The 13,723-nt window shown below is 40.3% G+C and overlaps 1 protein-coding gene across 1 annotated transcript; it reads right to left on the bottom strand.

Annotated features, from left to right (window-relative positions):
* Positions 1-8,391: 8,391 nt before the first annotated feature.
* LOC308371775 (odorant receptor 131-2-like) lies at positions 8,392-9,351 on the bottom strand (the record flags this gene model as incomplete). Its single annotated transcript, XM_080846764.1, has 1 exon — positions 8,392-9,351. The coding sequence occupies one exon, from the start codon at positions 9,349-9,351 to the stop codon at positions 8,392-8,394; it is 960 nt and encodes a 319-aa protein (XP_080702890.1).
* Positions 9,352-13,723: the final 4,372 nt, after the last annotated feature.

Here is a 13,723-nt window from a genome sequence, read left to right as displayed (position 1 = left end):
GATTATAATTATTGTTCTCTGAGCACAGTGCCATGGGAATATGTGACTGTTGAGAATATGTCATCATCAATGTATTTGCTTGATTCTTAGTGCTGATCATATTTCTATTGTCTTCCAGGCATTACAAATAATATTATTATGATAGATAGGGATGCACCGATACCAGTATTGGGCCGATACTTCGTTAAAATACTCGTACTCGATTTGGAATTGCAGATGTGTCTAACGCATCCATTGAAAGATTGCCTGGCAAGTGTGAGGGCATGGAAGTTGCATAGAGGCCGAGAGCGGTATTGCAGACAGATAGAGATTGTAGAAATATTATAGCTCGCAACATATCGAAAAAAATAACTGAACTGGTTCATTTTTTGGAGCTGTGAACTAAGTTAAACATTTTGAACTATGAACTGAACTAGTTCATTACAAAAATTGTGAACTATGAACTAAACTAGTTCATGTTGAAAGTCAACTTTCCCAACACTGCCGATACCACTTAAAGGGATAGTTCGGTTTTTAAGACATGAAGTTGTATGGCATCTACATCACCAGTGTAATGCAATCCACGCTGACTTACCTCCGACAGCGTCCTGTGAGCAGAGTTCTCGTCCAGTTTTGGTCAAACCGAAAGTACTCTGGCAGGTTTCTAGACCCAGGAAAATAAAACGTTTCTCTTCCCAAAACATTATGTGTTCAAAAGAGTGATATATTTGCATCCCAAAACCGTTGTAGTGGAAAAAGTCTCACCTCGTTATCACTTGGCCCTATTTTCAATACACTCGATAATGCAATCTCACAGCTAGAGTCTCTACCTGTTTGATTCGCGAAAGTTTGATTCACCAAAGTTGCCTGAGAGAAACGTCCATCACAGGAAAACGATAAAAACTGAGACAACATTTGATAAAATTGACATAAAGCATCGTTTTCCTGTGATGGACGTTTCTCTCAGGCAACTTTGGTGAATCAAACTTTCGCGAATCAACTTTCGCGAATCAAACAGGTAGAGACTCTAGCTGTGAGATTGCATTATCGAGCGTATTGAAAATAGGGCCAAGTGATAACGAGGTGTGACTTTTTCCACTACAACGGTTTTGGGATGCAAATATATCACTCTTTTGAACACATAATGTTTTGGGAAGAGAAACGTTTTATTTTCCTGGGTCTAGAAACCTGCCGGACTACTTTCGGTTTGACCAAAACTGGACGAGAACTCTGCTCACAGGACGCTGTCGGAGGTAAGTCAGCGTGGATTGCATTACACTGGTGATGTAGATGCCATACAACTTCATGTCTTAAAAACCGAACTATCCCTTTAACAGTATTTCACTACATCAAACTGGTTGTGCTTTGCGGACACAAAATGTGATTTGTTGTCCTACCACTCGCTGCCCTACTAGTAAGTAGCTTATTTGCCGTCTTGTTTTGTTTTGTCTTGTGTTGCACTTGCTTGATGTTTGACTGTATTAGGAAAGTTTGTCATAGTGTCAAAGTAGGTATACCTGTATAGTGTTCCATATGACTTGGTGCCATTAACTGTGTAGAGAACAGCGGTGTGTAACTTGGCCTGCTTTCGGCTGCCTCCAAAATGATACGATTGAATTTCTGTACTCAGCTTGCAAGCGTAGTTCTCTGAAAAGTCAGTGTTCCCAAGACACCTCACTGCACTCAGTCTCGGGAAATTGAACCTCGTCGAAGCAGCACTCCAGACACACGAGATCCATGCATGCTTTACGTTTTGCATTGCATACAATCAAACTAACTAGCCCTAAGATGCTGGTTGTCTCCAACAGCCCTCTCTTGAGGAGTTTGTCGATCAAAAGCCGGGTCTCTCATGGTCCACACATGCGCATGTGTCTCTGTCCCTGGCCTTCGGCTCTGTGATATGAAAAGGCCGTCTTCTAGCAAATTGTCTGTAAGACATGGAGAGATGCTGTTCTACCTCTGCTTTATAGTGTGCATGGAGCTCAGTGAGTGGCTGTGCCAGAACTCTTCTTTGAATCTTTTTATTCAATTTTTTTAAATTTGAGCTAAAAGACGGCTATTCTCATCTCTGGTCAGAAACGGTATGACGGCTTGCTCTCTCTCTCTGCTGCCAGTTTCTTTGCACCCCCTTTGCTTGAATTTTCCACTTGACAAAAGGGTGTGACGAAAGAGGCAAAGGGAAGTGACCTGGATCGTTGAGATATCATTTGAATGCTTTGGTGATTGTATTGACATTACATGCCATATGATTTCTGTTTGTCTCAGTCGGGTGGCATATCCTGCAGGGACCTTAATCATTATTTTACTTCAAAACAGTGTTAATACCGCTTGTTAAAATTTAGAAATCAGTTTTTCTTTGTCTTTCAATCAACCTTTTCTCATTCTTCCTGGATTTGTCATTTCACTTTCTCATCTCTGCAAGCTGTTTCTTCAGATGTAAGATCTGCTCTCATTGTACCCTTCTCTTTTTGCAGTCTTTTGCATCGTTTCTCTGCTGGGGAAGCATTCCTTCTTTCATCTATGTCTGGTTAGGAGGACACTGGGGGTCAAAATCCTCATTGAGGGGTATGGGGCCTACTTCAGCCTGAACTGCATTTTCTGGCTTCTCTTCTCCATCAAACATAACTGTCTCGATAGATGGCGGTGTTAGGTCCAACACTGCGTTTGCCATATTTTTTCTTTTCCTACATGTAGTGGATGCAGCCTTCCATTTCTCTCTCTAGCTGGCAGCTCACTTGACTTTAGATTTTGTATCTTTCCCTGCTGGTTTCTTCTCTGGTAGCTGAAACAGTAGTCAGTCCCCCCAGGATTTTGCGGGCCTTTTTTGTGATAGTTGCGTCCAAAAATGAATGATTTCGCGGGGGCTTTTCCAAAAAGTTGCGGTGTTTTTAGGTGTTTGTTGCGATGAAATTGCGGGAGCAACTGAAAGTCGATAAAGCTGCTTATTTCCCTCTTTGTAATTGAGTTATTTGTTGAAAAATAAATAATTAATAAACAAACATTCTCCAAAGAACCAAACCGTTGAGAAATGGTCCTCTAAATAACCTTACCAACATGCCAAACAAAAGATTACCAGTACTTCAGAAATGAAGCATAATAAGCTGTTCTGCCCTCAGCTTATTTAGGTCAGAAAATGTATATTGCTTGTATTGTTGTCATGGGAACAAACACAGGACTTTTACTTTGACATCATTCAAATGTTCGTCTCGTGGGAATGGCAACAGCTGTTAGACTTTTATCTAGAAACATAGCTAGTTATGCTACGTTATGCTAAACACATAGGGGGAACAGTACATAGGATTTACTTATCCACAACGAAGTGCACCTGTTGGAATTACAAAAGGACCACAAGTAAGACTCTCATTGTTTACAACGGATTAGAACTCTGCTAGTGTCTGCAGGGCAGGAGAAAGTTGTGGGAGAGACGACAATGATTTGTCAAATTACGGGAAAATTGCGGTGATGTGTTAAAAGTGCTACGTCGCCCTGAATTGGCGTGAATTTGCGCAATCGCAAAATCCTGGAGGGTCTGAGTAATGTAGCGTCATGCCATAAATATACAGTGTAAGTTGTCAGTTATTTTGGACTAATGATAGATGACAACAGATGTTTAACATTTTAACGAAAAAAAATGCATTTTCTCCACATTATGAAAAACACACAAGCAATTAAATGATGCCAACTCGTGCAAATTGATCCGTATTAATACAAAAATGTTGTGGAAATACAGCAATACGAATATAATGACTCATTCATACGAATTTGGGGTCAACTTGCGATATTATTCAATGAATAGAATATTTGCGGTAACTCGAGAAATAAGCAAAAATGTGTCAAATTTTGTCTCCTGCTTTCCAACGGGGAGGACGCCATTGTTGTTGGCATTGACCGACGTGATATGCTTGCGCTGATTGGTCGACATTATAGCTGCAGCGAAACGGAAACCAATTGTGAAGCTCGGTTCATTTTTTTATCTATTTAAGGGCGCACAAGCGATTGGGAATGTTTTATCGCTATATGGAGACTATTTACTTTTGACGTTGATGGATAAAGTTACCTTGTCGCATCTGCTCTTAGTTTACAAATGGCCGCCACCAACCGATTTGGGTAAGTTTCTGTGATGTTTTTTTTTTATCCACTACTGCTTAATATGGAACCCCAAAGGAAGAATGTTAAACTAATGATCAAGAATAAAACTGTCCTGACTCGAGCGATATACTTTTCTCACACAAATATGAATGGTTAACGCAGAATTTCAATCGAATTTAAGTATGTTTCTGTCAAAAGTGTGAGCTTAACGAGGCGTTCACACTAGCCACGAATTTTCGCAGGCGGTATTCCGCCTAGGGGGTCAGGGTCAGCAAAATCAGTTTGGCTGTCATGTAGTGAGTGTCAAGTAGCAAGTTTGGCTGCATTGCAGCGCTAATAGCATTTTAGCAGCTAGCTTCTTCATTCATCTTCAATCAAAGCGTTAGCAGCAAGCTAACATAACAGTTAGGAGCTTAATTTAAGACCTACAATATTCAGTTTGCCCTGACAATGTTGGTATAGTATGTACACAACAAACTGAGTCGATGTTGACATATAAAAGTCGTGTAAACACCTTTATTCACATACAAATATTTCCAGTTAAACAGACTCCCGGGACCCAGGATTAGCAGCTAGCTTCTACATTGATCTTCAATGAAAGCGTTAGCACCAAGCTAACAATAACGGTCGAGAGCTTAATTTAAGACCTACAATATTCAGTTTGCCCTGACAGTGTTCGTATAGTTTATAAACAACAAACCGAGTAGATGTAGACATATAAAAGTCGTGTATACACCTGTATTCAGCTTGATTCACATCAAATATTTTCCGAAGCAGACCTCCAAGGCTCCGCCATTTTCTTTGAAATGTTTTGATTACACCCGCCATTCTGCAGAACGGCGAGCTCCAATTCTGACACACGCCGAGCTGATTGGTTACCGCCTGGTACACATTTGCATAAAGTTAAAGGTTCGTCAACTTTGAAAGTCAGGCGGCGGTGAATCTGGGCTCAACAGGCGAACATCGTCTCCTTTCATTCCCAATAGGGGCGGGACGAATTTCGTCTGTGTGTGAACGTACCGTAATGAAAAGAGGAGTATGGCAAAAAAATAAACCAGACTGCATTTGTTTATCATCCCCATGGCAACAAACTGACAGGAGCACCGCTGCTATCACTGTTCTTCTAGGCGTTGTCGAGCAGTACTTTCCACGTGGCGGTATTTCGTGTAATCAAGCTCCTTCCTGACTTCAATTTTCCCTACTGAGTCATTTAATTTACGTAATCTTTTTGTTGTGGACGTTTTTGAATATAGCATGCATTATAATCTAAAGTAATGGCTGAACAAAAGAAAAAGCCAAATCCTAGGAAACAGACTTTCTCCCAGAGTTATAGCAAGGAATTTGCGTGTATTACTTCAAGTCCTGTGTCTACTAGTAATGCCTTTTGCACAATTTGTAAGTCCACATTTAGCATTGCCCATAGTGGACTCTATGATGTGAAGACACATATGTCTTCCATCAAGCACAAAACAGCCAGCACCCAAGTCCAAGGGAATAAGAGTCTGCTGTCAATGGGTTTTGAGACCCAGTCCAGTGGCATGAACCTGACTGAGAAAGTCACCTCAGCTGAGCTGCTTCTTGCTGAAGCCTTCTTGGAGCATTGCATTCCCATCAATGTTGCTGTCCACCTCTCAACACTGATGGCCAAAATGTTTCCAGACTCCAAAATTGCGCAGGAGTTTGCTGCCAAGAGAACCAAAATGACCCAGCTCATTCACCAGATGTCAGAGAAGAGGTCATCAGAGCTTGTAGGCAGCCTGAAGAAGGTGTCATTTTCGCCAAGCACCGACGACTCTGCAGACAAGGGAGGCAAGAACCAGCTGTACCCCATAACAGTCAGATACTTCAATGAAGAAGTAATGACTGTAATAACAGAGGTTGTGTCCCTGCCTGCTATGGTTGAAACCTCTTCCACTGGAGAGAACATCTTCAATCTGATGAGCAACTTGTTTTCAAGCAGTCAGCCTTGGCTGCAGCCTCTCTCAGCAGTAGTCTCCTCCAAACTGTCAGCAGTATGGCGGGTCAGTCACAGTGAGCCACTTTCAATGTTAGTTATCTTTGCATCTTGTCATGATCACACAACACTTGTTTAATCGGCCACTATCTTTTAAGATCAACAACGAAGGGGACACAACAATAATTGAAGCAAAAGCATACAGGTCTCAATCAGGGAATAGCTCAGCGTGCAATTCCAGATGGTAACATTAACATTTTGACGTCAACATTAACACATAACACATTTGTTGAAGACACTAGTTATGTACTAGCCTGACAATGTCATAATCATAATTCTAGTCAGAATATGAGTCTGATACTGCTCCATTTAGCTGTGCATTATGGGGCGTGTTTCAACAAACAAGGAAAGAAAATGCCTCTTTGCTCAATTGGATACCTAGAACCAATCAGAGCAACGTAGTTAATATCTGTGAGATATGCTTGCTCACGTTATACTTATTAGCAGCGAGGCTAGCTAGCTACTATGTGTTTCATTGGATTTTTGGTGTAAGCGCTGGCAATAACCTAAAAATAATGGTCTGGGCAGGGGTCTTCAACGGGGGGTCCGTAGAGGTACTGCAGGGGGGTCGCGAGATCTTTGGTTGATAAGACAATTTTTTTTGAATATTAAAATAATAATAATAATAATTCAACCAATTTTTTTTTCTACAAATTTAAATGTCTTCCAAATCAGAATTGTATTTATTCCCTTTAAATTTACATTAACATAAATCCAACATATTGTAGCGAACGTATAAATTGATCAAGAAGACGTTATCTTTAATTTCCTTTGCATGGAGGAGATCAAGGGTCTTATTTTCTCTGGTTGGACAGTCAACATACTGCACAAAGCCAGTTAGATGGGAGGAGAAACTGACGTTGTTGAAGTCTCCAGAGATCATGATTGATGTATCAGGGTGCTGGGTCTGTACTCTCGCGACAGTCTCGTGGATGACGTCACACGCCACTGCCGGCACAGCCCTTGGCTGGATGTAAACAACAATGGCGGCGATTTGTGAGAATTCCCTCGGAACATAGTACGGTCTGAGCCCAACTACCAGGAGTTCAACGTTCTGGCATCCCTTTTCGCTCGCACCGTAGTGAAGCCGGCTATTTCAACACAGGAGTCGGCAACATCGTTGTTTAACCAGCTCTCAGAAAAGCACATCAGACTGCACACACGGTACGCTGGCTGATTCCTCACGAGTGCCTCCAGCTCGTCACACTTGTTTGTTAGGGAGTTGACATTTCCCATCACTATCGAAGGCAAGGACGGCTTGTATCTCATCCTCTGTGTTTTTAGCTTAGCCTTCCGCTTAGCTCCGGCTCTGTACCCGTGGAGCGGCTTCCGTAGCTCCGTTGGGATAGAGTGTTTTATTCCCAGTTTAGCAGTCCCTCGTAGCGCCACAAGGGCATGCCTAGTGTAAACAACTCTAACTGAATTTGAAGTAGTAGTCATCATATTTGTAGTCATAAATCCAACATAAAGCTGCTTAAACGGACTTCCACTTGCTACGCCATGACAACCAATGCAGTGATAGAATCAAATCAAATAATGCCGGTAGTGTCTGCTGCTCCGGCTGGTTTCAAAAAATTAAAAACACGTTCATCTGGCCATGTGAGACCATGAAAAAAACTATACACCTGATGGTAGGTCAGTACACTATCCCTCTAAAGACAAAATCATTACAGTATAAAACAATTAAGTCAAGAAAACAGTAGAAAAACGAAGAGCTGCCAAAAGAGCTTCCACTCACAGTGGCGCTGATGATGGAGTGCTGTGTCAGATGACCTGGCCTCCACAATCAACAAACCTATACCCAATTGCGATGGTCTGGGATGAGTTGGCCCGCAGAGTAAAGGCAAAGCAGCAAACAAGTGCTCAGCAGTCCTTCGAGACTGTTGGAAAACCATTCCAGGTGAATTCCTCATGAAGCTAATTGAAAGAATGCCAAGAGTGTGCAAAGCTGTCATCAAAGCAAAAGGTTTCTTCTTTGAAGAATCTAAAATATAAAACATACTGTGGTTTGTTGAGCATTTTTTGTTTACCACATAATTCCATTTGAATTCCTTCATAGTTTGGAGGTCTTTAATATTAATCTACAATGTAGAAAACCATTTAAAATAAAGAAAAACGATTGTCCAAACTTTTTATGGTACTGTATATTCATAATAAAGCTTGTGCATTCATTTTTTTTTTTTTTTTTTTTAAATGTTAACACATCGCAACATTATTTGAAATGCACAATACAAGCACACAATTTTGTTCAAGTTCAGGGTTCAGGTTTGAGAATTTAAAATATGCATTTTGTTTCATGACGTGCAACTTTAACCCTTTGATGGACACACCTTGCTAGAACATTTCAGCCTTCTTCTCAACAGTTTGACTTGAATAATGATGACTTTGCAGGAGTAGTACTGTGACATGTGTTTGGCAAATTTCTGATCCCTAACACTATAAATAAGAGGACTGAGCAACCTTGGAATAATGTTTGATACCAGGTAAGTCAGGAATGTTATTTTTGAGCGATAGATTGGGAAAAAAGTTATTAAAACAATATCAAGTAAAGGAGTGACATAGGACAACATACAGAGAAGCAGCTGAGCTCCGTGTAATAAAATGGTGTTCTGTGCCTTTTTGGCTGAAGCAGTGTCCCCTTTTGCTGCTCTGGCAGTTCGAAATATCATAATGTAGGTATACAGCAGCGTCAGGCACACGAATGACAAATAAAGAACTTTGTCCACCATCATTTTTTCTGCATGGTATCGAGTGTTGTATAAGTTAGGGGGGAAACAAAAAATTCCCTTTGAAAAAAAGCTTACAGGCTGAGTGGCAAGAACAATGATAACATTAGCTAGTGCCGGTACAAAGCCGACTACCCAGGTGAGAGCAATGATAATACAAGTCCTGCGTACTGTGCAGATCTGAGCATGATGGAGAGGTTTGCAGATGGCAATATAACGCTCAATAGCCATACCTGCCAAGATTATTGGTGTGTTCATGTGTGTAGTTGCAGCTGTCACAATCAAAATACAACACGTGGAGGCATTCAAAATTGGATTGGCATGAGTCAAAACATACAATGTCACAGAAAAACTAATCATGATCATATCATTCAATACTAGATTCATGTACAGAATGTATCTTGAGTCACTGTGAAAAACAGAGTTCTTGCAGAAAGTCAAAACTATGATCCCATTGATGCAGTTGATGACAATACCCAGGAAAACAATGATAAGGTCTTTCACCAAAGCCTCCCGAAAGTCATCTGTGTTAGTGAAATTCATCACAACGTGCCTCTCCTGTGGTACAGAAAATAACAGCAATATCAGCTCATAAACTAGAAAATGCATTTCCTGAAGGAAATACCAGTGCATGAAATGCAAAAGTTAAAAAAAGGAAGATGAAAAGAAAGAAGAGTGAAAGAAGGAAATAAGAAAGGAAAGAAGAGTGGAAGACGGAAAGACGAAAGGAAACAAGAGTGAAGAAAGGAGAGAAGAGTGGAAGAAGGAAAGAAGAGTGAAAAAAGGAAAGAAGAAAAGAAAGAAGAGTGAAATAATGAAAGAAGGAAGGAAAGAAGAGTGTAAGAAAGTAAAGAAGAGTGAAGAAAGGAGAGAAGAGTGGGAGAAGGAAAGAAGAGTGGAAGAAGGAAAGAAGAGTGAAGAAAGGAAAGAAAAGTGGAAGAAGGAAAGAAGAGTGGATGAAGGAAAAAAGAAAGGCAAGAAGAGTGGAAGAAGGAAAGAAAATGGAAGAAGGAAAGAAGAGTGAACAAGAGTGGCTCTGGATGAAGAGATAAAGAGAGAGTGAACATATTGAAAAAAGGAGATACAAATGGAGTGAAGAAGAGAGATTGAGTGTGAGAGAAAGTAGACAGAGGGATAAAGAGAAAGATGGAGAGAAAAAAGGAGAGAATGGAAGGTGTCTTAATATTCGTAGTTATACAGTTGAATGGAGAGGAACAGAGAGAAAAAGAGCCTTAGAACATTTGCGCAGGTGTCAGTGAAGCACAGGTGCAAGCCAGTTTACTGTAATGACCCTATTATGATGTCATAATGGCCCAATGTAAGTCAATGGGAAAATTTAGATTCTTTTTTTCTTTAATATCTTAAAAAGTATAAAGTTTAGAAAAGTGAAAAATACATAGCATAAGTGTCCTTTACAAGACCTACGCGACAAAGTTTGAACGAAGTTTCTAAGTTAAGCGGTTCGAGCTGAATTAATCGCAGAAAAAGGTAAGAAGAATAAGAAGAAGAAAATGCCTAGGAATAACAATACAGGGCATTTCATGCACTGTAATAATATTTTACAAACAGGATATTCATATGAAAAAGATTAGGAATTATGAAATAACAGAGAAAGGCTTACCTTGTCAACCCAAACAAAGACAAGAGTGGGGCTTCTGTCTGGTAGATTAATATAGACCAAGTGTGTGAGTGTAAGCGCCTTGTGGTTGGCTAAAGACAACGGAACTAATGTGGGCGTTTATAATTATAGTTCTCTGAGCACGGTGCCATGGGAAAATGTCGGAGAATATGTCATCATCAATGAATTTGTTTAATTCTTAGTGCTAAATGTATTTCTATTGTCTTCCAGGCAATACAAATAAATTGAGAAAATTGCTTGTTACAGAAAAAAAAAAAACATAATATTGTTTGAGCTCAGGGGGCCCCTAAGCCAGAGCCTCTGCGTGAAGTCGCTGTTATGTATCTCTTATTTGTGGTTGAAAAAGGTGTATTTTGTTAATTTGCTAATGGCTTTAATTGAGTGTACCTGTGCTGTGTTAGAAAATGTGCATGTGCGCCAGGGGCATAACCAGTGGTGTAGTCCAGGGTATACGCAGGTATATGGCGTATACCCACTTCTTTTTCAGTCAGCATAGCGTATACCCACTTCTTTTTCAGTCAATATAGCGTATACCCACTTCTCAATCACCGCTAGTTCGCATTAGTTAGTAGTGGCTCAATGTTAATTCATAGGATGGTGAAGGCATGAGCCATGGCCCGCCCTACTCTGCCTCTAATTGGCTAATACTCGATGCCTTCGCTGGTTAGATTGGTTAGGTTTTTAGCGCGAGTGGAGAGAACTGATGATGAGCCAATCAGAGGCAGAGTAAGGCGGGTCTTAATAAGGGGGGAAAATGTGCCAATTTACTTTGAATTATTCGCCTTTACAGAAATGTAATGAACAGGTACGATGGTCATGAAACGAAGCATTCAAACGACAATTTCCTTTTGCAAACGTCCTCGTGAAGCTGTATCAGCCAGCAGCTCAGCTACCGATAGTGAGACTTCACCTGAGCTGGTAACTGTTAGCTCCATTCACATCAGCCCAACGCCGCGCTTACTCCGTCCCCCTCCCTCCTTGAAGAGGATGCTGACAGTGAAGGAGAGGAAGACGTCAACATCGGTGGGTCTCACTTCTTTACTATAATATTTTTGTAACAAGTAGTAGCTAGGTAGTCATATATACGAACATTATACTAGTATAATAACATTGTTTTCTGTTTATAGTTTTTTTAGTATAGACTTTTTAAATTTAGTATTTTCTGATTCTAGTGGTGCTAGTTAGCGAGTTAGCTATGATAGCAAACACAGTCATGGCTGTCGCTGCCCTACGTGAGTCGCGCATGCGTCACTTTGCGACACTTTTGTAGTTCAACGAGCCAGGTAATGCTGGTGGTGTACAGCATGAAGTGGAATGACAAGCGCATTTGTTTACGTTTGAAATCCACCAAAGTTCATGATGTTGAGCTTCATGTTTATTGAATGATTAGTTAAGCAGTGCATTCATTACTAGTAACAGTAATACAACATAGCCCCATATGTTGACGTTGAGCCTTATGCTGTGAACCGTTTACAACACAATTAAATATAACATTAAATGTACCGGTATTATGCGTTAAAACCAGCCCCATATGTTGACGCTCACTATTTACAACACAATTAAATAAACCAGTAAATATACCCACATTATGCGTGAAGACTAGCCTTATATGTCGACGTTTAGCCTTATGCTGTAAACCGTTGACAAAATTATAAAACACTACGTTAAATAAAGCTACATTATGCGTTAAGAGAAGCCAGATACGTTGATATTGAACCATGTATGAGCATGCGCCTTGGATAGTTTGCTCCTGAACCCTCTGCCGTAAACCGTTTGTGTTTGAGCATGCGCGAATCACATAGGGCAGCGACAATGGCAATGAACACAGCACATTGGCTGCTATCCATATTTATTACTTTCAACTTAATTTTGTCCCTTAAAATATGCTTAGCATGTGTACATTTATCTTCTACACAAAATCCATCCTCAAAACACCAGAGATAGCCTGAAGGCTTTTCAAGAGCACAGCTAGGTACTACACAATCTGCAGAACATGAGCGACTAGCTAACGTTAGCTAACATAACTTTATAAGATCATCGTGTTTGGTGACATGACACAGCTAACTGCTGAAGTTAACTAGTGTTTTGGATTGTCAGCATTTTCCTGCCAAAGGGAGATAAAATAGCTAGGTAGCACTAGCTAGATACATTGAGGTAAAAATTAGCTAGTGCTAACTTATAGGAGAATGCACAATCTGAAGGTTGATGTTGACTGCCAGTGGTCGTCTTTAATTAAAGCCTGAGATTTATTCCGCCTATCTGGGTGATTCTCGCGAGATCAGACATATGGGCAGTGGTCGGTAGAGTACTGAAAATTGGTACTCAAGTAAAAGTACAATTACCTCCTTCAAAAGCGACTTGAGTAAAAGTAAATATTCCAATTTGAAAAGTTACTCCAGTAAGAGTAAAAAAGTACTCTGTTTAAAAGTTACTCAGATTACAAGTTACTTTTTTGTGTTGGAGTGTTTGGATCAATGCAAAACATAACATGAGTATTCAGGAAGAAATGCACTCTTGAAACATTTCTTCACAAGTTGCTTCATTGTATCATGTATTTTTTTTTTCATTACACGTCTCATAGATCACACATACATTACTTTTATCTTCATTAAACCTTATTACACGCACACTTAAAGCTGAGCCAACCAGACAAGACTAGACTACATTCTGTAGATCTGATATCAGATCAACTCCAGAGATGTATACACACACACGCAGACCGTTTTTTATTAACCATACCAGCGCTATTGATGTGATAAATCATTTTGACATACTGTAGCCTAGGTATAGCCTACTTGTTTGTGCCCTTGCATATTATAGCAAACGTGCATTCGGACGTTAGCTGGCAACTATGTCAGTCAGTCAAACAAACTGCTAACTTTAACGGTGGCCATCTAGTCGTTACGCTAGCTGCTAACATTCTAACGTGACTACTGCAGCCAATGTAGCCTAACGTTAAATGGAAACGTCTTAGCAGTATAGAGTTTTATCAAAGAGTATAGAAGTACCTCTATACTCTTTGGTTTTATGTGCAAGAGTTTGCACTGCGCCTTGTGCATAGGATGTGAGTTTGTAAAATGGTAAAGGATGTAACATTTATCTCCAGGACTAGCTGCAGTACAGATAAAACGAATGCAACTTACCCGAACATGTTTGCGAAGGTTCGATGTGGAGTTTTTGAACGCTATGAAATGACGACCTGAGGAGGGCGCGTCGATAACGCATAGCTAACTGACCTCTCCGTTTTTACCCTCTGGTTGCCGTGCGCTTGTATTC

The sequence above is a fragment of the Sprattus sprattus genome (genome assembly GCF_963457725.1).
Source record: "Sprattus sprattus genome assembly, chromosome: 10".
NCBI lineage: Eukaryota > Metazoa > Chordata > Actinopteri > Clupeiformes > Clupeidae > Sprattus > Sprattus sprattus.
The sequence above is the reverse complement of the archived record's forward strand: the minus strand, read 5'-3'. Positions and strand labels throughout refer to the sequence as shown.